General features: G+C 37.4%; 1 protein-coding gene across 1 annotated transcript in view; it reads left to right on the plus strand.

The window, feature by feature from the left end:
• Positions 1-27,165, plus strand: part of SLC6A2 (solute carrier family 6 member 2) — a 74,577-nt gene extending 47,412 nt beyond the window's left edge. The window contains exons 7-15 of the mRNA XM_050903944.1: positions 1,164-1,267; positions 3,862-3,986; positions 4,739-4,851; positions 8,055-8,183; positions 10,914-11,013; positions 19,788-19,888; positions 22,649-22,816; positions 25,350-25,421; positions 27,023-27,165. Of these exons, the coding sequence (XP_050759901.1) occupies positions 1,164-1,267; positions 3,862-3,986; positions 4,739-4,851; positions 8,055-8,183; positions 10,914-11,013; positions 19,788-19,888; positions 22,649-22,816; positions 25,350-25,421; positions 27,023-27,046 (936 nt within the window). The 3' untranslated portion in view covers positions 27,047-27,165. The remainder of the gene's footprint in view (positions 1-1,163; positions 1,268-3,861; positions 3,987-4,738; positions 4,852-8,054; positions 8,184-10,913; positions 11,014-19,787; positions 19,889-22,648; positions 22,817-25,349; positions 25,422-27,022) is intronic.
• Positions 27,166-27,577: the final 412 nt, after the last annotated feature.

The raw sequence follows: 27,577 nt of genomic DNA on the forward strand, positions 1-27,577 counted from the left end.
CATCTATCATCTATGTTGAGAAAAAACCAGATCATTAGCATAAGTGCTTTCATATATCACATTAGGATGGGATAAGGCACTCACTCTCTTTCCACAGGGCCAAATGTGAAAGCTTAGCATTAAAATCCCAATGCAGATGGAGCTCATAAGCTGCTTACATCTGTTAGAAAGCCGCTGCTGAAGATACCATGGATCTGATTTTGTAGAGATGGATGGAGATGAAATCCAGTGCTTTTCGTTGTCTTGAGCACTTGGCAGATTTAATTAAACATCGAAGATCTCATTTTGAGAAATACTGAGTATTATTCACTCCATTGACTTCATTACCCTTGTTGAAGATGCTTGTTTAAATACCTCTGTGTAACAACTGAATAAGTGAAACCCTCATTAACCAGGGTAGGCTATTTTCAGGCTTCTGATTCAGGAGATCAGCACTGTGGCATTGTTCCTGACTGCTGTCTGCACATCTTGATTGGATGTTGGGCTGGAGGGTCACTTTAGAAAATGTTATAGCATTAAAAACATGTTTTTCCTAGTGGACAATTCTTAACATGACCAAGCTGCATCTAAACTGAAATGTAATAACTATCACAGGAATAACTCCTTCTCCAACTAAGTGGGAAAGGTGACAGATAACCTGCATGATTCTGTTCAGAGCATGTCATTCGTGCTTTAGCTTCTGAAACAAGAAAGCATCATATAAAGTGTACTAACAGTCCCATGAAGAAAGCTCTCTTATGAGAAAGAAAGTGTACTGTAACTCTTGACCCATTAACTATTTTTAGTTTTCTGGTTGTACATTCCAAACTAACTTGGAACAAGAACTATTGGAAGTGTATTTCTGTCACCCAGGAGAAAAATCATGTAATCATTTCAGTACTCAGTAAAAGCTCAGAAGTACAGGTCCAACTGGTACACCCCACCGTGGTAGCAGTGTGCATGCACTGAGAACTTGCCCATTGCTTCGGCCCTTACCATTTCGGGTTAAGCCATTCCAGACCATGACTGTGCTCCATGTGACATCTCATGGGGGCTGAGAAACACTTACACTCCCTTAAGCATGAATGCTGATTGTTCTTCAAAAGCCAGCTGTCTTGTACACTTCTTGCATTTCCCTGATGTATCTTTTGGACTGAACTGACAATGTTGGTGTCATTATGCAGGTATGGATTGATGCAGCTACTCAGATATTTTACTCCTTAGGAGCTGGGTTTGGTGTTTTAATTGCATTTGCCAGTTACAATAAGTTTGACAACAACTGTTACAGGTAAGACAGCCTATTCTTTCATTATTGCTTCAGAATGATACTATTTAATTGCAGCTAGAATAAGCACTAAGCTATCTTTTTATCTTCAGTCATTTATTAATGATGGTCAGTCTTGTGTAGACATAGCAACCAACCCAAATCTTGAAACACTGTCTTCCTTACTGAAATTTTAGTAACAGGAACCTGCCAAGATATCTGCTGTACAGCAAAACAGAATGGGATTAGGTTTGGACTTTAGACAGCTGTGTAAACTGCGCTTGTGTTTGCCTTTCAAAAGTACCATTAAGTGCAACAGAGAACACAGGATGAAAACTTATTGGTCCAGGAACTAAAAGCAGAAGGATTCCAGTTTCCAGAAGTGTTTCTGTGCTTTGGGATTATATTTCTGATATTTTATGTTGAGCTCCAATTTAGGAATGCACTTTAAATCAAGTCAGTTTGTAAGTGTTTTGCTGAATCACTGCCATGGAAATTCAACCAGAACTGCTCTGCACCTTCTGAGAACTTCCAACATTTAGAAGTTTTGTTAACATTCCATTTTGGAATGAAAACAAGCATCGCTTTAGATTTTCCCATGAAATATAAATTCAGAAAGTACATGTATTATAAATATATTGTGAACTGAAGGATGGCAAAAAAAATGTTAAAGTGAAAAGGTACAAGAAAATATGTAGATTTGAACTGCCTTAAACAGATTGAAAGCCAAAATCATAGAATACTTCCACTGACTTCAGAGAGCTTTGTACTTAACCCAGAGCAACTTTAGGTTGCCAGCTGATTAGTTGTAGTAGGTAATATTACCAGGTTTGAGAACCCTTCAGTTAGAATGCTAGCCATAGCAGTCTTCCAAAATAACATTTATTGTCTTCTGCAAATAATTTTGCATTAATCTCATAGCAGCTCCCTACATAATTGTTTTTCCTCTGTATTCTAATTTTGGTCTGAAATGGAAAAAATCCACTTGAAACTAAGAAAACACCACAGACTATATGTGAAATCATATTATTTAGTTCTTAGCGTACTATAGTTGTTCAATGTTGCTTCATAAGCCTTGCATTCCCTGTAAGAGTAATCTGTAGTTTCATTAAATACTGTGTTTTAGTTCTAACCGTAAAAGCAAGCTTCAATTCAGTAGCATTTACAACACTTACAAATATCCTTCTTTTGGTCAAATAACTCCGTAATGTGCTGACATATTTTGTTCAAAAGGCTTTCTTGAAGCAGAACAAATTGAAAATAGTACTGTTTCCAAATGAAGGGCATGACTCAGCACTATACTGTCCCATCTATGCTTCAACATACCTTCCTTGAGAGGAATAGTGTCAGTAATGTAAGGTAGGGTAACAATACTGAAAATCAGGACCAGAAAATATGAGAACCTGTACTTAAATTATTATCTAGTTTTACATGCAAAATACTGAGAGCTATCTCAGCTCAGTTTATAAGGAGATAAGCATCACATAATTCAGTTACTGACTAAGAGAAAAGAAGCATTATTCACTTGCATAAGAATGTTTTTGAATTGTGGGAAACAAGAAATACTGTTGCCATTTTATCAGTGACAAATACCTAGCAATTTTCTTCTTTAATAACTGAAAAGAATTTGAATTTATGGGTCCAGTCTGGTCTCTCTTGATCCTGCAGCCTTCCCCCAGGAAAACACTTTAAGAATTGCAGGACATAAATTCTTCAATGTTATCAAAATACAGTAATACAAGGAAGAGGATAAAGTTTGGTGTATGGCACCTATGTTTTTGGGTAGTGTAAATGATGAAAGGAAATCATATTTACTTTCTGTTATTAAAGCACTTGTTTGGCATTACTGATGTTCATAGAGTCACGTCCTCTGTTCTAAAGGTCATATGCAGCGAAGGATAACATACAAGACACTGCGCAGATTAGGTAGACGTCTAAAGATGTATGGTCTACTTATCCTCAAGCTAGGTTTGGTAATAGGGATTATTAATACCCAGGAAAACTCATACGTCTATCACAATACCATGGCAGATTGATTAAAACCACAACTTTGTACAATCATTACTATATAATACACACTGGATAATATTTAACCTTTAAACTAAATTTACTATTGTAACAATCTGATAAACAAGAGTTGTATTTTTTCCAGAAAAGTCTAGCCGACTTCACAGATGAAGGGACCTCATTACAGATTAAGGATGGTTATCCAGTGCCATCTGAATGGCAGCACAGTTTGCTAAAAATGCACTCCTGGAGTTGTCTGAAAATACTCCCAAGTATCTGCTCACATGAATCGATGAATAGTGAGGCTCTTTCACTTCAGGCCACTCTCTTGCTATGTTACGGCTACCAGCTAGGATGATGACATTACTCTTTAATAATCTTAATATCTAATATAGCTTTGTTGATTTTTTTTGAACAGAACTCAGTTTTAAATCAAAATAGTAAACAGAATTAGGTAATTTCCTAGCATAGTATGCTGATACGAGCTTTTGATCATCAGGATAACTGCATAATTACCATTTTCACAAGAATCTTCCTATCTCTGTAAGACAATCCCCATCTAGTTCTTAACGTGGTTTTTTTCACTGGGCTGTTCTTCTCTCCATCATTAGGGATGCTTTGCTGACTAGTACCATTAACTGTGTCACAAGCTTCATCTCAGGATTCGCAATTTTCTCCATATTGGGCTACATGGCTCATGAGCACAAAGTTAAAATTGAGGATGTAGCCACTGAAGGTAGGAAGTTAATTTGATACTAGTTTTACCCCTTTTCGTCCACCATTTCTTTGCAAATGTGTTTATATTTGTTTCAAACAAGCATGTGAAAATCTCACAGACATGACCTGAATTAACTTACTTGGAACTAAAAATCTGTGTTGTAAATGCCTTGCTGAAATTTGAACTCTAAATGCTATTGACTCATCTCACCTCTACTGAATTGAGGTTCCCCAACATCTTGCCCCTCGCAAGTTTATCCTGTGCAATGAACAGGCATACCACTGCATAGTATCTTGCAAAAGTATTGTTGTTCAGTGCCATAGGTTACTGTTTTGCATGGTTCTGGTAAGCTTAGCTGTAGAGCCCTTTCACTGGTAACAGGTCACCCATGATTTTAGTTCCTGTATCTCTCATCACATCCAAGAGTTCTCCTGCCAAACAGTGGAGTCCACATCCACATAGGTCCTTCTCTACTACACAGTTGAAAAATAGCTACTACGGTTGTGAATCCCATAAAAGATTGTTAGAAGTAGAAACGAATGGGATAGATTTTTTTTTTTTTTTAAATACAAAACTGTCATGAGTACATTATTAAAGTATTTCAGATGTATTTTTGGTATAATGCAAATTTTGTTTTAACAGTTACTCAGAGTATGATGTGGACTGATGTAAAAGTCAACTTAGTCATAATTTATCTTATTAAAAGGAACACTTCTGTGAAGTTAATAAACATCATTTAGTAATACTTTTTTTTTTCTTTTCTATTTCAGGAGCTGGTTTAGTTTTCATCCTGTATCCAGAGGCAATTTCAACTCTTTCAGGATCTACATTTTGGGCTGTGGTATTCTTCATCATGCTCCTTACTCTTGGCATCGACAGTTCTGTGAGTATTTTTTCCTTCTAGCCTTGCCATTTTTCCTTTACTGTTATATTCTGTAACTGGAAAGGTATCAACCTTAAACAGGGGGTTTATTACATTTCAAATAAACATTCTGTACATTCCCTGAATCTGTTTTCACAGTCACAGCCAACATACCAACAGTATTACTCCTGGCAGTATATTTAAAGACTCACAATATTTAAGAGGTTTAGGAAAAGATCAAATCTTTTACAAGCCAGCAAATAATTACTCACTGATGCTTTTTTATGACCTTACAAAGGGGCTTTTCATCAACAATTATTACTATTTAAAGGTATGACCCAACATCACTGCTATGAACTATTACAACTACAAACCTGCAATAAGGTTTTGGAACCCTACTTGCAAAACACAAGCCACAGTAAGACACTGAGTAGAGTGGTTTCTAGAAGAGATTTTTACATGTGCTGAAATTCATTAATCTGCTCAAGACAGACAATGTCTGAAGGTACTCTGATTTTTTTCTACAAGCAATGATACAGAATTTCCTGTAAATTTAGTCACAATTTAAAAATCACACCAGAATATTTCCATAGTGGTTTCATTTTACCACTATCTTACTGTAAAATGTCTAGTCTAATGAGTGTGTTTGCTCTTTCCATAATGTGATGACTTTTACTGTACCATGATACACAGGATCACAGAAACTTCAGCCCAGAAAATATCCCAAGTCCCCCAATAACTTTTGTACTGCTTTGTTCTTGCCAAAGAGGATCAAGACATCCTGTTACATTTTGCTTAAAGGCTGATTAATTTCTGGGAAAAACAAAGAGGGTCTTTAAGGAACAGTGAACCATGAACAAACATTCATCATTTTTAGTAGGGTAGGGGTTTCTTACTATTCTAAAGCATAGAAGTCTCTTTTGTAGTTCTGAATGTACAAGAGCTGATCTAGGAATTTCTTGCTGGAAATGGCAAAAACCATTGTTTCCATTGCTTACAGCTTCAGAAAACTTCATTCATTTTCAAGGAAAAGAAAGGGAAAGAATGAATTGATATGGAGGGGAGCAAAACTAAGAAAAATGAGGTGGCAGCAGGAAGCTTTGATAATCATTGGCAAATAACCGAATGAGATCTTGTGGAGTGAGGTCTGGGCTGTAAAGGTCAGATTCAGGTCTAAATGTTTCCGAAGTGTTTGAATTTTTGGATTCCAGCTCAGGCTCAATGAAGTTTGTCTTTATACACTAAGATCTGGATCCTTATTCAAAAGTTTGAGGCAAGATTATATCTGGGTTTGTAGCTTAGCCATTTTTCAACTGTAAGCAAACATGAAGGATGGAAAGGAAGGGTTTAGCACAGTGGAAGAGCATGAATAACCAATAGGTACATGGCAGAATTAAGAAGAAGAAAATACATGCTCAGAAGTTTTTAGATCCAAAACAGTTAACGTTGCAACAGCAGTAAATTTAAGGCAATGTAAAGAAACATTTGAGTGACAAAGACACAGGGCTTTAGATTGCAGAACACACTTTTCCTACAAGTGGACAAAGCTCTTTCTTGTGGAGCTAATTAAAATACTATGAACTGATAAACTGTGGTCAAGTTTAGCTCTTTCTTTCTAAAAGGGGAGAGATTTGCTTGTTCATGTTTTGTTCAAGATTTTTCATCATTTACCTAAGAAAACTCAGGTCATGCAGTACTTTTTATGGTAGTCTTCTCAACTCTCCCCCCACATTTGACTGTTCAAGTCCCTGAAGGGAAAATGAAAATTTTTTAAAGCTAAAAATCAAATAGCTCCAAAGCTAAAGAGGAATAATTACATATGAATACTTTTATTCATGCATATAAGCCTGCACTGGCACAGAAATATGGACATCTGTACAAAAATGGAACTGTCAAACTGTTTAAGCAAACAGAAATCTGATCATGCAAGTTTAAGCAAGCAACAATGAAAAGGACAGAAAATGGAACAAATGTTTGCAAACATTTTTTGGAGTAGGTATCTAGCTTGGCATAGGGAATTAACAAGGGGAATAAATTGTGATACGTTAAGAAGTGGTCCTTAGCCAAAATAATCCAAGCTGTCTCTTTCCATTTTCAACTTCTCCAAGACCATTTAAGTGCCAACACTGTAACAACTTCTAAGAACATCAAATATTAACCTATCTTAACTGCAGGGCACTCACTGATGCCCCTCTAGACACTAGGAAATACAAGCCTACGCTAGGTTTTGGGACATTTTACTTGTCAACATTAGTTACCTTTAAAAAAAAATGCCCCCAGCAATTTGGCTCTGGACAGGAATCATTCAAATTCTAGAGAGATAATTCTCTGCTACCGATTTCAACCAGAGATGTGGGTTTCATCAAATTCTTATAGGAAAGGGACAGGCTATGTCAGCACCTGCTAACCAACTACTGTATTGCACCAAGCACTCCAGGTCTTGCCATGATCTTTCAGCATCAGAAAAAGCATGGAAACCAGCCTCCCCAAAATATTAAATAAATTTATTTATTATGACTGAAATTCATTTTCACAGCTTCCGGGGGGGGGGGGGGGGCCAGAATGCTTTCACTGGTGGAAAGAAATTAAAATTCATAACCACCTACATAACCCAGCAATTTCAATGAAAACTTGGAAAGTACCTTTCCTATATTGCAAAACAATGGCTAATGTTCAGCATTAACTTCTAGAAAACAAAGTAAAATTCTTTCATGCTGTCAACAACAAAAAAAAAAATACATCAACCTTCCTATGTAGTGATTCTTCCAAGTCTGTAAAGATTTTTGTCAAACTGGATTTAGTTAATCAATGGCTAAACTGAATCTTTGTTCAGTACATTTCCCCTACGTGCTTGTTGTCTTTATATTAGAAATCTCTTAAGGAGTTTGGTTACTTAAGCTACCAGCTTTTTTCCCAAAGTATATTAAAATGTATATTATTTTTCCCATAGTACTGTCTACTTAGCATCCTGGTGAGTCAGCAAAGGGTCCACAGAGGATATGGCTATCAAGCCAACAACCATGGCACTTGATGTCCCGTTCCCTGACTCAGTTCTCTACCACGAGAAAATAAATTATACCTCAGAATGCCCGTGATTTACAGCTAAAAATGTCAGAAATCATACAGTGGTTGGGAATTAATTATACAAGCTGCTTTACATTCTTCAATCTGTATTTACAACAGTCAGTAGCATTTAACCAGAGCTCTTGCCTTCCCTTCCTCAGATGGGTGGAATGGAGGCTGTCATTACTGGCTTGGCAGATGATTTCCAAATTCTGAAGCAGCACAGAAAGCTCTTCACCTTTGGTGTTTCCTTTGGCACTTTCCTACTTGCCCTTTTTTGCATCACCAATGTAAGTACCACAAAAGTTTCCATCAACAAGCTACCTTAAAAATGCAGTTAACCTCATCAGATAGAAATACGAATAGGCTCAGGTGACTATTTTTGTTATAAATTTTAATTCTTAAACAACTTTATGGTCAGAACATTACTTTTAGTCTTATCTATATGAAACTTCTCTGCTTTTTTGCACAAGATCATTAGCTATCAACCGAACCTACAAGTCTTTGTTCCAAAGAACCGTCTGTGCTACTGTTGGTTTTGTTTGTGTGTTTTGATTTTTTTTAAATCACATTAAATGCAACTGTGTTGAGTGCTTTTTCCTGTGTGAGGAACTAAGAATTTTAAGTGACCAGACCCTTAGTCGTCTGGCTATTCTCTTCTTGAAGCAAATAAGAAGCATTCACTTCTTGTGAAAGGAGTTTAGAATAATGATCTCCTCTCCCCCATGTGTTTCTTAATGTTCCTTCATGTACTTAGATCTTACCTCTTACTCTTAACACCATAAAAAGCACACAGATAACTTATCCTGAACATCTAGTAACCTGTATTTATCACTACCATCATCCTAAATGATTTGCCTCACCAGGCTTTTGACAACTAATTAAAGGATAAGAATCACAGTGTTCTAGGTTGGAGAGAACTTCCCAGGTTTTTTTTGACAAAAGAGCAAAAAGCCCTGTAAGCAAAGATGCCAAGTGTCAGAAAACAACTGAAACTTGAGGTAGCCACCATGAAAGTAGATGTGCTGAACCTCTCTCCTTCCCTAGAAATGGTTTCCAGATCTATTATTAAGATTACTGAAATGGTATAAGTTTATAAATAACAAAGCTCTTTTTAGACTAAAAGAATACCCCAACATTTTTACTCCAGTTTCCTCAAACTGGAAAACATTTGAGACACTAAAAATAGATACATCATTTAAAATACCTATCCTTTCAATACCATGCTATCTCTATTGTAACCTGAAGAATTGAACATGCTCCTTCCTTATTCAAAGTTTCAACTGGAATAAAATTTCCTGAAGTACAAGATCAGAAGAAGCTCAGTGGTTAAGAATCTGAACAGGTGCCAGTGGGTGCAATTCCACTGCCTTCAAGTGAGCTAAAGCAGTTCAAGATAACAACCTAGCTCTAGCTTTTAAATAATGGCACCTGTTTAGACTTAAGTTCACCCCACCAGCTAGAATACACAAAACCGCCCAGACTTGTCCAAACATATTGGTTCACATAACTGAAGAAGAGCATTTCTAATGAGTACAAAACACAAAGAAAAACTCTTATGATACCATCGCATTAATCTGTTTGATTTTGTCCTCTGAAATTTTAAGGCTGTATTTTCAAAACATGTTTCTTACAAAACCATATTTGTCATTCACTTTACTAAGTTTGATAGCAAAGGCATTCATTTAGAGCAGGTGTAGAGCAAAAACAAGAGGTCAAACTCAAATGTCATTCAATAAGTAACATTTTCTTTCTAACACAACAACCAAAGTTCATTCCGTTTCCGGACAAGTCCCCACAGAATTAAAAACCTAGACAAGGCCTAAGTACTGTTCTCTCTATTTTTGTAAATATGCACAGCTGTTTCAGAAAACCATCTTTTTATAAGAAAAAAGAAACCTGATTGATTGCAGAGATTAAAATCACCTAGAGATCTAAATAGTGGAGATTTGTGCTATTTATACCTTTGGTAAAAACATGGAAAATAATTCCTTTGTTCCTCCCTTTCTGAACAGGCATAGTCAGATTAAGTTTGGTTGTAAAAAAAGATTTTAACGAAAATCTACTGCAACTGCAAACATTTCAGTTGTTTACATGTGACAAAGAATGTCCTGGAACATTTTATTCAGGTTCATTTTGAAACAAGTAAACATACCATGATTTTCCATTCCTCATTAGCCCAAACTAAATAAAATAAGCAGTCATTTACACAAATTCATACCACATTTTAAAATGAGGCAAAAAGTAGTCAAATTGCAGCTGAAAAAAAAATATCAGTGAAACAAGACTTTAGTAAATGCATTCACAGTTCTCAGTCATGAACCACTGAAGAACAGAAATGTGCTGTCGTGAAGGAAGACGATCCGGTTTGCTCTCTCCACTGAGCAAAGGCTTGTTAATACCACAGCCAAGAAACTAAACAGGGCAAAGCTGCTTCCATGCTGGGCTGGTAACAAAGACCTAACATGCAGCTGCTCCCTTTGCAGGAACATTGGAAATGAGAGATGCAGGCAGTCTAGGAAAAGGAGACATCAGTCTAAGACTGCAAATTCACTGGACTAGAGAATAATTGGCCTTAGGAACAAACTGAGTGATAATAGCTTGTGGAAACTCTTGTAGCGCTCCATTCCTGCCAATAATGTAGGAAGATCTTCATTAACTGCTGTAGAGAGGCCCTGTCCTACAAGCTGCTGAGCATTTCCCCGAACAGCCACTGCCTTCAACTTCTACTGAACACCGAGTGCCAAGAGCACTCATTAATCATGCTAAGCTGAGGCTTCTGCTTCCCAGTTAAGTGGGGACATATGTGAAAGGAAGCCTCTTTAGAAGAGTTGCAAGTCTGATTCCACTATTTTGTATGCAAATATGAACCCGTGTCTGCAGCATCAGCTCCATATTAAAATACTTTTGTTAAGATAATGTTTCAAGTAAAGCAGATTTCTGTTAACTAGATACTAAACTACTGAGATGATTCTATTTGTAACTTCATTTTGTTGCATCTTTTAACTCCCCAATGCTAGGGTGGAATTTATGTGCTCACACTTCTGGACACATTTGCAGCTGGGACTTCGATATTGTTTGCTGTTCTAATGGAGGCAATTGGAGTTTCCTGGTTTTATGGTAAGCACTTCATTTTGCACCTGCAAAATCTTTTCTAAAATTCCAAGTGCTCGTGATAGGCTTACACATTGTTTTAAGGGAAAACAGCATAGGCTTGTATACATGAAACCATGACAAGCCAGGTTTCGTACAGTGACTTCCATCTGATTTATAAATAGTGACAGGAATGCAGACATTCAGTGGGCCAAGCTTTGAAACCCTGCACAAAGCCAAAGAAAACTGCCTTGTGAAGGAGACTGCAGTGGGATGGAAATGTTACTACTTTTGCCAGTATTTTGCAGCTCTCAGCATAGCTGATGACTTGCAGTAGCAGGTTAATACCTGATACTTTCAAAGCAAGTAGATTAGCCTAAATACAGACTCACCTGTTCCTCCTTTCCATGACTTCCCCAGAGCCAATCACAAGCTCCCCCCATGCAATACAAATAAAAGTAGTTTGTCTTTAGAGAGTTATAATAATTCCTACATTAGTCCCTTTCGTTTGAGACAATATTCTACTTAATTGTAAAACACTAGTGGTTTAAGATTTATCTTACTTCATAGCATGGTATGGAATTCCCAACATCCTAGATACCAGAAATAATACTTTTTCTAGTATTTCATACTAATTTATGCCACAAAAAGGGTGTAGTAATTTGCTTTATCCCCAATATGACAGACTTTAGGAGTATTCGGTTGATCTCTGGCCCTAGGCTAGAATCGCTGTGTGCCAGCCAGAGTGCAGTGATGCGCTACAGTACCCTGAAAAACATATGGCTCACAGTTCACGTCAGGTCTCAGATGATGTGGCCTTATTAGGTCTTTAATATTTTTCTCTCCCTAAAGTAACATAAATAAAAAGCAAGACACTTGATACACAAGTTTCATAAAGGACCACAATGATGGCAAACAGCCACATTCACTGCTCTAAATCCATATGAACGCACTTGGATAACATTAACTGGGAAAAAATCCCACAAATTGAAGTTGTGCCTTCCGCCACAACACTGACTTTGGCAACACAGCAGGACACTGAGTCTGCCTGAGCTCAGTCCTTAGCCTACAGGAACTTCACAGTCTTGTGAAGTGTCCTGTGTTGTCTAGTTTCACCAAGGAAAAAAACCCGATCCTCTGCTATAAGTGACAAAGTCGCCTACTACTACTCTCAAAGAAGTGAAACAAAAAGGTTAAACAGAATATTGCTTACAATAGAAATATTTCAATATTTGATTATATATATATAGCCTGCTAAACCTCATAAAGTTATGAGAAAGTATCTGGCCTATGGGTGTTCTCCACATCTCTAATTCAGCATTTAACAGATGAGGTGGTTTTAAATATCTGAAGTCAGTATTTCAAACATCTCCCTTTTCCCCTACACCCCCAACCTAGAGGAGCTCTTTTTATGTTCTAGCACTGACCCAGAGTTCAAAATTTCCCCTATCATATAGGAAGGTAGGGCAATTCATAGCCTCAAGCTTATTCACTGCAAAAGATGCCGCCTCAGGAAGAGCAGAAATTACAAAGTGCTGTTAAGTCACCAAATCAAGCAGAAAAAAACCAAGTCATAATTTAATCTGAATTAGGTATATCTTGCTAAAGAAACAGTGAAAGTGATTTTTCCTTTCTTTCAGGGAGAATGCTATCAGTTCTTTATCTTGTCAAAGACAGGGTTAGTAAAATTATAGTGACCCCAAAAAGAATATCTCATTTCCTCCAAACAAAGCAATAGGATTCTGCATCGCAGGTCTTATATAAGTCATCTCACTGCAACAGTCCAAACTATCAGTTGTATCTGAAATTGCTTGCTGCTAGATTAATCAAGTTTCTTGAGCTCTTGTTTTTCTTCCTGATCTCCTCTTAATTCTCATGTCATACTTCCTTGTTGGTCACAACTCTTTCCGTTATTACCAGTTTTCAATGTCATAGCAACCTGCAAATCTTTTTCCCACTGAAGTCTGTATTGAACTAGCTGCCCTGATTCCCAACAAGATTGTTCTTCCTCTGAAAGTCATCTTCATTTCTATTCAGAGAGAGTGTTTATAGTTAACATATGATTCAGAAGGTTGTTAGACATTATCATTCCTACTGCCATTTACCTTCCTCAGTCACTTATTTATTCATCCATTCTGCACCACCGTATTCTTCTAGTCAAACAAACTCTCTCTTGCAGTTAAAAACTGTTGATGAGTGAATAAGGTGAAAGAATGGCATTCATGCATAAAGCTGTTCAATTTATTAAAGAAATAGTTTTTAGCTTTAATGTACTAATTCTGTCACCCAACATGAGCATGGAGATAGCAGCTCATATGCTGTTCTCTCTCAAAATAGTGGAGGCACTAGATTTCACAGACAACTGTCTTTAATCCCTGTAAAAGAGCTGAATGCAGAAGAGTGATCATAGCTAAGCTTGGAAGCAGAGGCATAAAAATATTCTTCAGTTAGTAAGGGCAAGTTATTCTCTGCTACTATTAAAATAGGATTTACTGCACTTTACAATAGCTAGGCTTTGTATGTGGTTCACAGACTAAACCAAGGTTAGTCAAATTTTGTTTATTTGTTGCACCTTCTGTCCTGCATCATCCTTTCGTTTCTCCCTCCTGCCTCCCCATAACCGGGAAAATATCTATTCATTTGTCTTAAGCAGCTGACAGATGTTTTTACTGACACAGCATGACCTGTTGCTTTATAAAGAACTTATTACAGCCCCGGGTGCTATTTAAACTGATTAAATCTGGCATGGTCTTGTCTACCTCTCTTTTCTGATAGACCCTAGTTGCCTTACTGACCCAGATGAATATTAAGCCAGCCTGAAGGCAAGCATTGACATTTTGGCACAGACCAAGGACATGGAAATTTAGTTCAAATTATACCTATGACCACTTATTGTGAAGTTTCTTCTTGCAAAGGCCAACTGTATGTGTAAGAGAAGGCAGAGCTAGTTTGTTTTACTACACAGATGTATTTTAGTTATGACTGCTAGCTTGTTACCATTTTTCCTCTTGTGCAACCCTGATATCATCCCTCTGATGAATGTTATAAGGAAAGCCAGACACCTCTCCCACGGACACAAAACTGCTCTTTGGTTTCACTTGCAGGAAAATCTCTACTCAGCCAGATTTTACTGTGAACATCTCCCTGAATGACTAGAATAAGCTCAGTATGAGCTAGCAATGATCTTCATCCTCACCTGTAATCTCATTGCTTTCATTTACTTAAATCATTTCCAAAAAAGATCCCTTAGACTGAAATTTCAGACCAAAAGGTGCATTATTTGAAAAAAATCTAAGGTCGACTGTTTGATTTTGCAAAAGGGAAAGAAATTAACCAAGTACTGACTGCTGGTACTCATCCTTGCTCACAGATGCTTTTTGTATGGATGCGTGCCTGGCATGAGAGACAAAGTATGAATGCACACATTCCCACAGAATGGAAATACAAATGGGGCAAACCAACTTGGAGAGCTTACTGCACTGCCATGGTGGGGAAATGTTTCCTACTGTTCTGCTTGCTTTTACACTAGCACAGCTGCCCTTCTTTGGGAATGGTACTTGTACGGCTTACTCCCTTACTGCCACCAGATGAGGGTCACCACCAACGAATATCAACATTGCTCCAGAGTTAGAAAGGAGACTCAGGAACAAGAAGGGACAGTTGTTGTTACTTCACTACATGGCTAACCAACAGATACCTTGTTCTGTGCTCTGTAGGATTTGCAAATGAACGCCACACAATGGCTTTTATTTTCTTTTTATCCCTTCTTTCTCATGTTCCCAATGCCAACAATTACTGAACTGTATGAAAAAACAATGTCTTTCCTCATCTTCACCTAGATGAGGGCTTGTATGACTGGCGTTCTGCATTCGATAGATACATGCTCGTTAGGACAGAAGCAGGGCGCAGGTGTCGTCTTTATGTGCAGAAGAGCAACTCAAATGTAGTGAATGGATGACAAGATGGCTGAGTGCTCGTGGGTCAGGGCAGAGGCCAGCAAGGGTGACATTGTGGGGAATATTGTTACTGAGCACCTGATCAGGGTCAGGAAGTGGAAGAAGCCTTCTTTAGGCAACTTACAGAAGTGTTCAGATCAGACCCTGGTTCTTAAAGATGAAGGTATCAGGAGCAACTTCCTAGCATAGATGCTAGATGGGCAAACCAGAAGTGACACTCTTCTGGATTTGCTACTTGCACTCAAAGATAAGCTGCTCGGGGACGTGGGCAGCAGGCTAAACCAGTCAGAAGAGTGACCTGCCAGCATATGAAGGCCAACAGCATACTGAGCTCTAACAGAAGCATAACAAGGAGATTACGGGAAATGATTATTCTCTTTTACTTGGCACTTGTTAGACTGCACCTGGAATAGTGTGTCCTGTTTTTGACCCCCAGTAAAAGAAGGTGGTGTTAAACTGGCAGGAGTCCAGTGGTGGGCCACCAAGACATTCAGGAGCTGTAGCACATGCCCCGTGAAGAAAGTCTGAGAGAACTGAGCTTATTTAGCCTGGAGGAGGCTTAGAGAGGATCTGATAGCGGCCTTCCAATACCTACAAGGAAGTTATCAGGAAAGAGTGTCAGGCTTTTCACTGAGGTGCACAATGGGAGGACAGAAGACCATGATCAAATTGAAAGGAGGAAAATCATTTTTCTATATAACGATAATTACACATTGGAACAGTTTTCCCAGAGAGTGCTTGCTGACTCTGTTCTTGGAGGTTTTCAAGACTGGACAAAGCCATGAGAAAGCTGTTCTGAATTGTGCTGACCTTGATTTGAGCAAGAGACTGAACTAGAGACCTCCCAAGAACTCCTCCAACAGGAATAATTTGATGGTTCTATGATTTACTGTAATTCCAAGGACTAAAATATAGGATGGATCAATGAAGCAGTTTCACTACAACTCTTCATTTGCATACAAACCATGTGAGCTCATACACTGCTACACATGTCCACACAAGTAAAACTCAATATGGGAGAAAAAACAGTGAAGTAACATTCACAGGGAAAGGGAATTAAGTGCAAAATAACTTCAAGATTGATTCAATATACCTTTTTTCTTACTACTGTATTATTTCAGTGGAGTCCTTTGATTTCTTGGAGTCATTTAAATCATATGTATGGCATTAAAGGCATTAGTAATAATTTTTACTTTCCAAATTTAAAAAAAATTCCAAGCATATAAAAGAATACTATACATCACGTAGTTAAATAAGACAGGAGGGGAAAACAACACATACAAAGATTGCTTGTAGGGATCCAAATGATTGTTGGAGCTATGACACTACTTTTTGGAAACATGCCCACAAATTATTTCAGCTATGGCCACTAAGCAGTTTCACCTCAGGGCCAGGACCTGCTCAAGGGCTTCTGTGCAAGTGAGTGGTTCTGAAGCCATTGGCTGAGCCTATACGGCAAAGTGACTTACAAAAGGTCTAGCAGGCGCATGTAGGAGGTACTGGTAACAAGCAGACTTTCATTCTATCTGAACTCCAAACTCTGCATCGCTGAGATGAAAGAAGGTTGTCCCAATGTGAGGAGTGTAACTTGCATTTATAGCCAAATCTACTTTTCACTTTCTTCCTAATCTGTTCTTTTTTGCATACTGATTGACAACACAATATTAAGTACACAGAGAACAGGCCAAATTTTCTATGCCGTTTAATAGACCATTACAGTGGTGACATTCTCAGGCAGCTGCAGTGTTTATTAGTTCAGAAATTACACTGAAATTCTCTTTGGGTTCAGTGTATTTAATCAGGACCTGCTCATAAATTGTAAATCTCTCTTACTTGTTTTTCACTGGAAAAGCAAGGAGATTATTTCCATATTCAACACCAGGTCTCCAGCAAATAATCTGGAGTTTTGTTTGTGGTACACCCGTTCCTTCCTGTAACTAAACGAGTCACCCACAGTTTCAGTTTATCCTACAGAATCACAAAAAAAATGGGTAAATGCTTTCAAGAACTGGAAAAAACTAAGCCTTACAGGTACTGTCATCTGTAGCTATAGCTGTGTTCTACTTTACAGATTGATTCTTAGAATGGTTATTTGAAGACACATAGTATTGAAAAAGCATGCTGTTGAAAAAGCAGTCTGAGAGCTTGGCCCACTTATCCCCCATTTTCAGTAGAAATTGAACACCAAGCACTATTTGAGCTCTGGGTGCGCCTGTCTGGGAACCTATGAATAAAATTTTTTGAGAGATCTAGTCCTTGTCTTTGACCTTCTGCACAATGACAAATTTCACTCAGTATTCATAGCAGTTGAAATTCAGTCACTTTAAAGTTCACAGAAGGCACTGCAAATAGAATTAGATTAAATTTAAAGAGCATTTGCAGATCCTTTTGGCTACTTTTCTTCACCTGTACATAATATTGGGGAGGTGGAAATCAAAGAGAAGTTTACACTCAAATGTCCAGACCTTGTAGATACATTACATCCTAGCTGCATGTAAAGGACTAATTCAAGCTGTCCTAATTATTTACATTAAATACATTAAATAAATCCTACTGAACAGATCCACATGAAGAGAAACAATTATTATGGTAAACTATACATCCTCTCGAACAAATATTCACGGCAAAAAGCTGCATTTCTGCTGTTTACCTAATGGGGTTCAGGATTAAAAGTAAACTTCCTGAACACATTAAGTATAATAAATTACAAACTAGTAGTCCAACATGACAGATTGCACTGGAGAGAACTACTTCTCTGTGAGCCAATGTCTCTAAGGCGTAAAGTCAGAGACTGTTTTCTTTTTAAAGAAAACTAAGGACATTTTTTCCCCATTTTTATATCAGCAATAATCATCCCATTCTAAAATACAGTGTGGAAAATAGCATGGGCTTAGATTAAACTTTTGCAAGATACCTCATACTGGTAAGTCCAACCAGAATAGAATAAAAAAAAAAACTGGAAAGAAGCTACCATTCAATGGACATTTTACAGTCACTATAAAATGCATGTTTGCTTTGCATAGTAAATTATAATAAATTACTTGGTGCAAAAAAGTGTTCTAATACTGAAGATGGAAAATGTCCCACTGAAGACTAGACTATTTCCAGAAAGTCCAAAGCATGCGAGTTGACATGAATTACTATTACTAGAGTAAAAAAAGTACATTTCTCACATACAGACAGCTTGATACCCTTGCAGATGATTCAAAATGTTTAGCTAGATCAGGCTAGTGCCACTCACAGAAAGCACATTATACTTGTGCAGTGCTTCCAAAGGTATTCAGACACAGGATTCATACTTACTTAAATGTGTAAAACCCATAAGGAATTAAAAGGCACTGACTGAAATGCCATTTCTTCCTTATTCACTGTTAAAGAATTTGGTATGTCCTGAGGAACCCAGGACAGCAGATTTTTTTGTTTTCACCTTGGCCTGCGCAGCATGACCTATTCCGATTTTGAAGTCATGGTCTAGATAGTGTTTCTGAAGGGGAGTCAACAAGGTCAGAGGATCTTCCTTTCTGCATTGGCTGTGGGAAGAGATTTCTACTGTAACTATTTGCAGTTTTTATAACTATTAATACTTCAACTGACATAAGTACTAAATACACACACGTATCAACACACACATACAAAATCTCAGACTAGACAGATTCAAGGGATATTAAAGACTGAGAACTAGGTATTTGCAGCTTTCCTCCCCTCTGGCCATTACGTCACTTGCTAGCATTTGGTTCTGGTGCCTCCATTTCTCTGTACTGCAGTGCAGTGAACCCCACTGCAGGTAGCTAATGTTTGAGTGATTTTGAATGGAAAAGTGTTATATAGTTTTCCTGACAATAGAAATCTTGTACATTACTTCTTGCATGCTAATACAAAGTGTTATACTGAAATATTGTATGTTACTATCAAGGTTTTGATAATAATCAAGCAATCAAGCCATCCATGTTTCTAAACCCATACTCTATATTCCTGGTACAATTAGCAGGACTTATCTTTGATCTACATCTTAATTTAATGATTTTCATGTTATCCTCTGCTGTCTTAATTACTGCAGCAGGTAAAATTTCTGACTATTCTTGGTTTTTACTCACATGAACAGATCATGTATCTTCTAAGGTATCTACAACAGCTACTTTACTAGATATTTAGATGCACACAGAGGTAACAATTTTAGAAAATTCTAGTTGGTATTATAATTTTCAAAAACACACAGGATACTCTAAAAAAGGCCACCTGTTTCTAGCTGATGTAGTTTTGTACATATTTACACTGAACAGAAGAAATATCTCCCTAGTTCCTTGGAAAGGTGATAAAAGATGAAGTGACATTTGTCATAGATATAATGAACATTCTGTGGTATTCAGTGAAACACTGAAAGATAAATAAAGTATGCCATTAAGTGGAACAAATAAGCCTCCTTTGATAAATTAAGAATCATATGAATCTACCTCATTATCAGTAAGCAGTTTGTGTGAGTAAGGGTCTGGGTTTTCCTTCAGTGTACTCATAATAGTATTCAGTAATTAGGTTACAATAGTCCACAACTTTTTAAAAAAAATGTGTGTCCCATTCACAACTTAAATTCTAGATATTTGTGAAATCCCACTTTTTAATGGTAATGCTATTTGCAACAGGCCTTAAGTGCTCACAAGCATTTAAGTCTTGGATACAGTGATGTCAAAGACACATCTAGTCATTGAAAGGAGATCAATGTTGTTATCGTATGTCTCTTCTGATTTGGAAGTCATTCATGTCTGCTTTCGGAAAAAGGAGATGTTTTGGGGTATGCCAGCATCTCATCAGGTTAGATTTATGCCACTCTGATGTTCACATCCCTTCTAGGTGTGGACAGATTCAGTGAAGATATCCAACAAATGATGGGCTTCAAGCCAGGCCTCTACTGGAGATTGTGCTGGAAATTTGTTAGCCCTGCTTTTTTATTGGTAAGTGTTGATAATTATTGCATCATGGACCGAATGCTAGTATGTTGCTTCCTAGAACATACAATAGGTACCAAGAGTAAGATACCCATTACTATGCCTGATGTTGTCAGGATGAATAGAAGACACTCCAATTTAATTCTTTTTTCTCCTTGATGGCATTGGTTATATTTTGTATAATACATTTCAGGTGTGAAAGAGAAGCTAATTGTGGCTGTGGTTATCTTCTGTTCCTTCACTTCAGCAGGATTTAAAGAAAGCACCTTTTCTTAGGGAACACTGAACACTTAGGCAGCATCCTCCCTGTACCCCCAGCATCTATGTGCATTAAACACAAATCATTCTGTTGGGAAAATAAACTACTCAGGGATAAGAGATTGTGTTAGCAAGAATTTATTTTTCATTGGAGGATATCAAGATTCCCAAATTGTGGAATGACACCTTAGAAAAACTAATATGCAACTACACCCAGTAATTAGCTATGTGAAACACTGAAGAAGTGTATTAAATATACCTTGCAAGCTGCCTGATGTGAAAAACAAGTGCTTCATTACATTTGAGGAAAAAAAATCCCAAAGTGTGAATTTGGTTGCTTTGTGTAAAGGTTAGATTCAGAACTAAACTACAGTTTTATATTGGGATCTTTCCCTATGCATATTTGTAAATCAAAAGGTCAGGATGACTAATACGGAAATTTGACCTTGCTATGATTTTAGGAGACTATTAATTGCATTAAAGCTGTACATTCTTAAAGCAATACTGGTATTCCAAAGATACACTGGGTAGGCTTTTGTGACAGCTTTCAGGTCCACTTTTTTTTTTTTTTGTTAAATATAAAAGCTTCTGGCCCCAATTCATCAGTAAGCACCTACCAAGCATGTATTTATCCTTTTAAACACTGTTCTATAAAGAAGCTTATATGGAACTATATCCTGCAGCACTTCAAACAGCGTGACTCAAGTAGAACGGAAAAATACTGTACCAAGCATCCTTAGGTTTTGCACACTAGGAGACTGTTGAAAATTTAAATTTTACAAAGAGAGAGTTCTAGCAAGCTAGCTAGAGAAAGCTGAAGTGACTGTCAGTCTAACCTTCAGGCAGTTTAAGATTTCGTGGTGAAATGGCCCCACTACCTTCCTACCAAAGCCTATAAACGTAAGGGTTAGAATGAATCTGTAGGTAATGCATCTTTCAGCCATCACAATCCACAAATTTTCTTCCAGCTGGAAGTGCTAAATTTGGAACATACCAACTTAATTACTGGGTACCAATATATTTTAAAACCCATGGCAATGATATCACACTGGGTAGGGGACATTGGGCAGTTTTGTTATAGCTGTACATTTTCTCAGTTTTCTAAAAGGTAACATGGACATTACAATCTTGATTTATAGGGGAAAAGTAAATATAATTTACCTTCTTACAGCCTATCTTTTGGGTTCATTATTCAATACATTAAGAAAATAAAGCAAATTACGTTAAATTGACCAAAATGGTTTAAACTATTAATTTATAAGTGAAAACCATAAAGATGGTCACTAGCACGAAAAAAGGTAGTCCACCATTAGCCTACATAATTAAAAACTACAAATTCTAGAAAATTGGTCACTTGATCTAAGAAACAGCATTTCTATACCACCTGTACGAAGCATGCAACCTGCCTCACCAGAAGGGACTGAGACCATAAGCATAGTAAATACAAACGAAAAAAATCAGATATAGTTTCTTTAATATATACAGTTTAGGATAATTTAGAAAAGGCTATAAAATTGTCAGACTTCAGTATAATTCTTGCTCTAACAATCCCATGCGTGCCTAGTGCAAAGTGGCCCCTGTTTGGGACTGGTAATGTATTATAGCAGTTCCTAACGATAAATACAATTCTCTATAAGACAAAGCTAAGTTGGAGTTGGTCAGGTATCCAATATTAAGAAATATCTCCTTGAAGCTTTTTCTCCATATTGTCTGCACTATGTACATCATCCCAAGAAAAATCTCAAAATGGAATTAGTATTTTTCTAACCAGATTTCACACTAACAGCTTCATTTAACCCACACCATTACTCTCCTTGTGTAGCCTTTGAAACCCCAGGCTCAAAATACTCTCATTTGAAATTGCCATACGGAGCAGAATGCATAGGCCCAGAGAAGCAATCAAAGAACTCTGTATATTACACAACCCATATGGATTTAACAGGAGGGAAACAGGGTGGTACCCCACTCTTTACTTCTTGCATCTAGTACTGGACAGGGTAACACCAGCAGAAAAAAAAAACAACTTCATTTTCCAGGCCTTAAGGCTGCTTGACCTTTCCTCAGTAAATGTATCATGCTGGAGTTTGCATTATGCATCGCATTGAAAAATGTATACAAAACTTCTAAATGAAGCCTAATGCCTCTGGGAAACAAAGGAGGAAACATTAATAGAACCTGTAGAAGTTTTTCTTGACTACAGAATTCCTTTTTTGTATCTGTAACACTAGTTTAAATGAGGCAGTAGCAGACCACCACCTGATCTTCCCACCAAAATTTCAAATAATCTGTGCCCAGAGTAGGTAAAATGAACTGTTAATCCTAGTAAATATATCAAGAATTTCAACAGTTTAAGCAGTAAGAGGCACAAAGCAAATAGGATGAAGGTAAATGGTAAAGCTGGGTTGAAATATACCTTAGGGTGGCTGCCTAATAAAAACCTATGAAATCAGTTTTCCACTAAGTTTCTTCACCTCAAAACTGTGGTTCATTTTATTCTTTCTTCCCTAGTTTGTCGTGATAGTCAGCATAATAAATTTCAAACCTCTGACCTATGATGACTACACGTTCCCTCACTGGGCAAATCGCATTGGCTGGGGAATAGCATTATCTTCAATGATACTTGTGCCTGCCTATATTATCTATAAATTTATGAATGTGCGTGGGACCTTTAAAGAAGTAAGTGGAATGCTAATAAAATGTCATGAAATGTTGCTATGAAATGAAATGGCTGGATCTAAGTTGGCAGTTTGTTTCTCTTACTCCCGAAACTTATTACTTACGAGTGACCTTTTGGATCCAACCGTCAGATGGCCTGGAGTTTTGAGGTAGGATTACTGCATGCTGTTTGAGTTTCTAGATAGAAATCAGCTTTCCAGACAGCACCTTAATAATTCTGAAAAATTATTTTTGATGCATGTAATTAATCCAATTGATGAGATTACTTTTTTCCTTATTAACAAAAAAATACACAAATTATGGTATCTTCATATTCAGCTCTGAGGTATGGTCTTCACACAGTTCTGCCTAAACAGAGTTCAGTCCAAGGTATGCTTTATCACTCTATACTGGAGTGTTGTAAACTGTTATATGTACAAAGTTAATTCAGACTTCTCCTATCTTAGCATTATAAGAGTCTCTAAACATATATCCACATGCTGGGAGAGTGGGATGTGCCCCCAAAGTAGCTGTGTTCAGGATGGCCTTTGTTCATTTAATGAGCATCCAGCAAGGACAGAAGAAATGCCTTACTGGGTCACAGCAATAGATCTATTTAGCCCAGTATTCTGTCTAACAGCAGCCACTTCGTATTTGATTTTCTCTGTCAAATATGTATCCTTATCCTCTATTTACTGGAATTATTTCAACATTCTGCCAAGGCTAGAATTAATGCAGATCTTTCTATTGTGTTCATCACTAATATCAGAATGCTTGAAGAAACTTAATATTCAAGATAGACCAAGGTGCTGAAAGAGATCTGGAAATCAAGAAAATTCTGATATAGGCGCCGCTTATGGTCTCATCTGTTAAAAAGCCTGTCACTTTTTAACTACTTCAGTAAAAGAACCAGGGTACTAGACAGCAGCATCTTGCACTACATAAACTCACTTCATGCGTAACATGCCTGGTCTGTGCACTGAATAAAGCAGAAACTGAGGGAGAAACAATTTGTGACCATCTTATTTAATGATTTGCCTAACAGCAAGAAGTTTAACATTGCAACCTTAATAGCGTTCTTTTAACTTCATTTATATGTTTATGTGTAATATTAATGTATTCATTCTATTTAAAAAGAACCTGTTTCTATGGGGAAAAAACACATCCATATTTCCTTACAGTTCACTGCCCTATATTTTTCTTTATTGATTAGTTCAAAATGGCACAAGATTAAGGTTCACTGACCATATTAATTTTACCATCACTGTCATAGTAAATTATCTACTCTAATGGTGTTCAGAAGACTCCTCACAATTATACAGCATCAATTTTTGTCTCGTCACGTCATAATTTTATAACCTAATCTAGACTCTCCGACTTATATCTAGTTCTATTGCTCTCCTTTCCTACAGCTAGAGTTACACAATGGTGTAGCAAGATATTGATGCTCTTAGGCAAATCACTGAACCACCACCACCACACAGAGAATTAAGCAGAAAATAGGATCTCACCCTTTACCTAGATAGGGCGCATCCCCCTCGCATAGACCTGGCAGACCCAAAGGGATAAATGCCTTGTTTCTGAAACATTACAGTCACCTCATTTAATGCTCACCTCAGAAAGGCACCTCAAAGTGGGAACTCCTCTTCACCTGCCCTGTTTTCATCAGCTCCGACATCGCAATGTTGTGCACAATTTCTAGTTCTCATTTCCAGCAACTCTATAAGCCCTTTGTTTTGTTCCATTCCTGGGGGTTTACAAACCCATTTTCTAGTAGCATCTAAGTGTCAAAGAATAATTTGTACTGGCCCAACAGGCTTTTGCCAGATTGCACAAGTTTACTGATACTGGCATGCAGAAGCCTTTGGCCAAAACTGCATTTTCTCATTCATTTGTAGTGTTAGCAAGTTCTGGTTTGTCTTTTACAGCTCCTGCAGACAGCAACTCTCCAGTTTCCCCATGAGAAATATAGCAAAAGGCTAGTATATTACATCCAAATAACTATCATAAGATATGATGCCCTAAATTGTGGCTCTTAAAAGTATGGGGAAAGGTGTGCTCTTAGTCTAATGGGAACTCCTTAAATTGGTTGAAAGTTCATGGTAAACCAAAATCTACGTGTGATCCCAAATGGCACAGCATAGGGTAGACAAGGGAGATGAGCTGGGAAATAGTCAGTACCTCCTTCCTCTCCCACTGGGAGTGGTCAGCCTCATTACAGCACTAACAGAAAAGTGTGAATTTAGGGGATGTAAGGCCTGTGATACCAACTTGTTCCTGATGTTCTTTTCCATATGCACTTGCTAAATATTTGGACTTAGTATTTGCATAAACTTTCTACTGTTGCTTCTTATATTAAAGACTAATACCAAGGGGCTTATAATAAGCTTGTTCTCTCAGTGACTAAGTTAAAGGCACATGATGCAGTGATATTAAAGATTTAAGTTACCATTTTAAATAAAGTTCATGCTACTTCCCCATTATAGATTGGGGATTACAGACATAATCCCACTTCATATGGCTGACTTTTTCCTCTTCTTCCCATCTGGTTTAGAGACTAGCTTACTGCATCACACCTGAAAATGAGCACCAACTCGTGGCCCAAGGAAATGTCAGGCAGTTTAAGGTTTGTACTCCTTTCACCGTGCTTCCTCTCCTGATACCAACCCTTTCCTGTCTTTAGCAACAACTACAGGTCTTTAGCAACACCAGTCTCCTCATAGTGGATACCTTTGCAGATCTGTGGTTCTTTTTTTCTGCCAGCATGACAAGATGCAGGAGGCTCAGTACCATATGCATCAACTCTGTTGGAAGGCTTTTGGCACCTTCCTTCTTTGACTAAGCAGAACCCAGTTTTACAAATCACCTGAATCCAGTATTTTAGGTTGTATCTGAATACAGTGAGATCTCACCAAGAGACAAAGGTATTTCCAAACTATCATGTATTTGAACAGGTCATAGCCTCTTCCTCAGTTATTGCACAGCAATCTGAAGTCATGTTTCCTGAACTCCAGTTATGTACCACAACACATGGTAAACAGCAAAACAAATATCCAGTGTTAGAGCTTAGACATAATGGCTGTGATGAAATAATGTGCTAGGTTCTGTGGAATAGGCTTTCCCCACAGGCCTACAGTTGATTGAATACACTGCTGGAGACTTCTTAAGCAGCCATGAAAAATATGCTATAGGTTTCCAAATACTGCTTTCCTTTTAGCAAATAAAATGAGCTTATTGAAATAAAGTCCTTATTGTAGAAGATAAAAAGGATGCAAATATGAAGCTTTTTACACTTATCAGCATTCATGCTGGACCACTTTCTGTCTTCAAAGTTGAAAGCAACTAGAATTATGCACACCACCTCCAAACATGACCCAGATTTTATAGTGGTGGTTTGTATGTTGTTATTGAAAAAAGAAATTTGCCTTTTGCTTACTCTAAAAAATACTGTTTGAAGTATAATTTTGAATTTTAAAGGAAGTAATCCAAGAGCAGATTTATGGGATGCAGAATGGAAGGAGGAAGAAATGGCTTCCTGTTTCATGACCATAATTTTTTTTTGATGTGGCCAAGAATATGTAGTAGCACAGCACCTGTTCCTGCCTTCTCTTTCCCCTATTCCTGCCCTCAGTTGTCTGCAGATTTAATGTTCTAGCTGTAAGTAATAACTTGATTTTTCCAGAGGCAGATGTTCCTGTGCAAATGGGCTATAAACAGCCATTCCTACACAGTACTGGTCTTCTGAACCCAAATCTATAATGGCAAAAAGAAAGCAAATTAATTTCATGTAAATTAGAAAAGATTGTACTCAGAAGTAAATTCCTAATGATACCTCAAACCATGCCAAACACTAGGGCATATTAATTTGTTGCTGTCTTCAACCAATAGCTAGGAATAGCTTTGTTATTGCTAAAGCATAGTTAGTGCTTTGTTCACCATGTTTAAGTTTGTAAACAAAACATTGACTACTGTAACCAAACAAGTACAAACATTTTCTTCTCATATATGCTCGGCAGTTCTGAATTTTAAAACTGAACTGAGAGCTGACTAAATAGCTTTTATGTTCAGCACGTTTCTCACTGCAAACTGGAATCCACAGAAATTTAGTCATAATCTGTCTGTTATTTTGAAACCTCTTTGTAACTCTAGATTTGTATTTAAAACATCTCTCACTATCATCATTTGAATCAATAATGTTATTGAACAACTACTTCTGTTCCCTTACAGCTTCAACACTGGCTAACAATATGACAACCAACAGGTTGAGGAAAAAGCCAATATGTTAAGCTAAACTGAGAATACAGAAAAGTCAAGTTCAAAGCTCCCTCGATTATGCTTGGACCAGGCTGGCTCAGAGCTTATCTACTGACTCTTTGAGGGAAGACATCTGCTCTCTGTTCTCAATGCCTCCCTTCTATTACTTGGCTTCAAACGATCTTTAAAGACTCTGTTTAATTTTTCTTACATCCTTTGGTGCCATGAGATCCCTACATGACCAAAACTTGTGAGTTTTGCTGTTGGCAGAAGTGGAGGAGGGGGGAGCAGAGAAAAAAAAAGCAATCAACATAAGTTAAATGCTCTTTTATTGTGAAGAAGTGAATTAAACTTTTCTGACAGTAATAATTACTTCAGATATTCACGCCACGACCTATTTTAAACCAAGAACACCTGAACGTTCTTAGATCTAAGGAAAGAGTACATCTCAATTCTGAGGAAAGAGCAATTTTAACTATGTACTAATGTCATTAGCTTTCTTGCCATACTATCCTTTGGGATATGAGT

This window comes from Gymnogyps californianus, chromosome 12 (genome assembly GCF_018139145.2).
Source record: "Gymnogyps californianus isolate 813 chromosome 12, ASM1813914v2, whole genome shotgun sequence".
In the NCBI taxonomy this organism is placed as follows: Eukaryota; Metazoa; Chordata; class Aves; order Accipitriformes; family Cathartidae; genus Gymnogyps; species Gymnogyps californianus.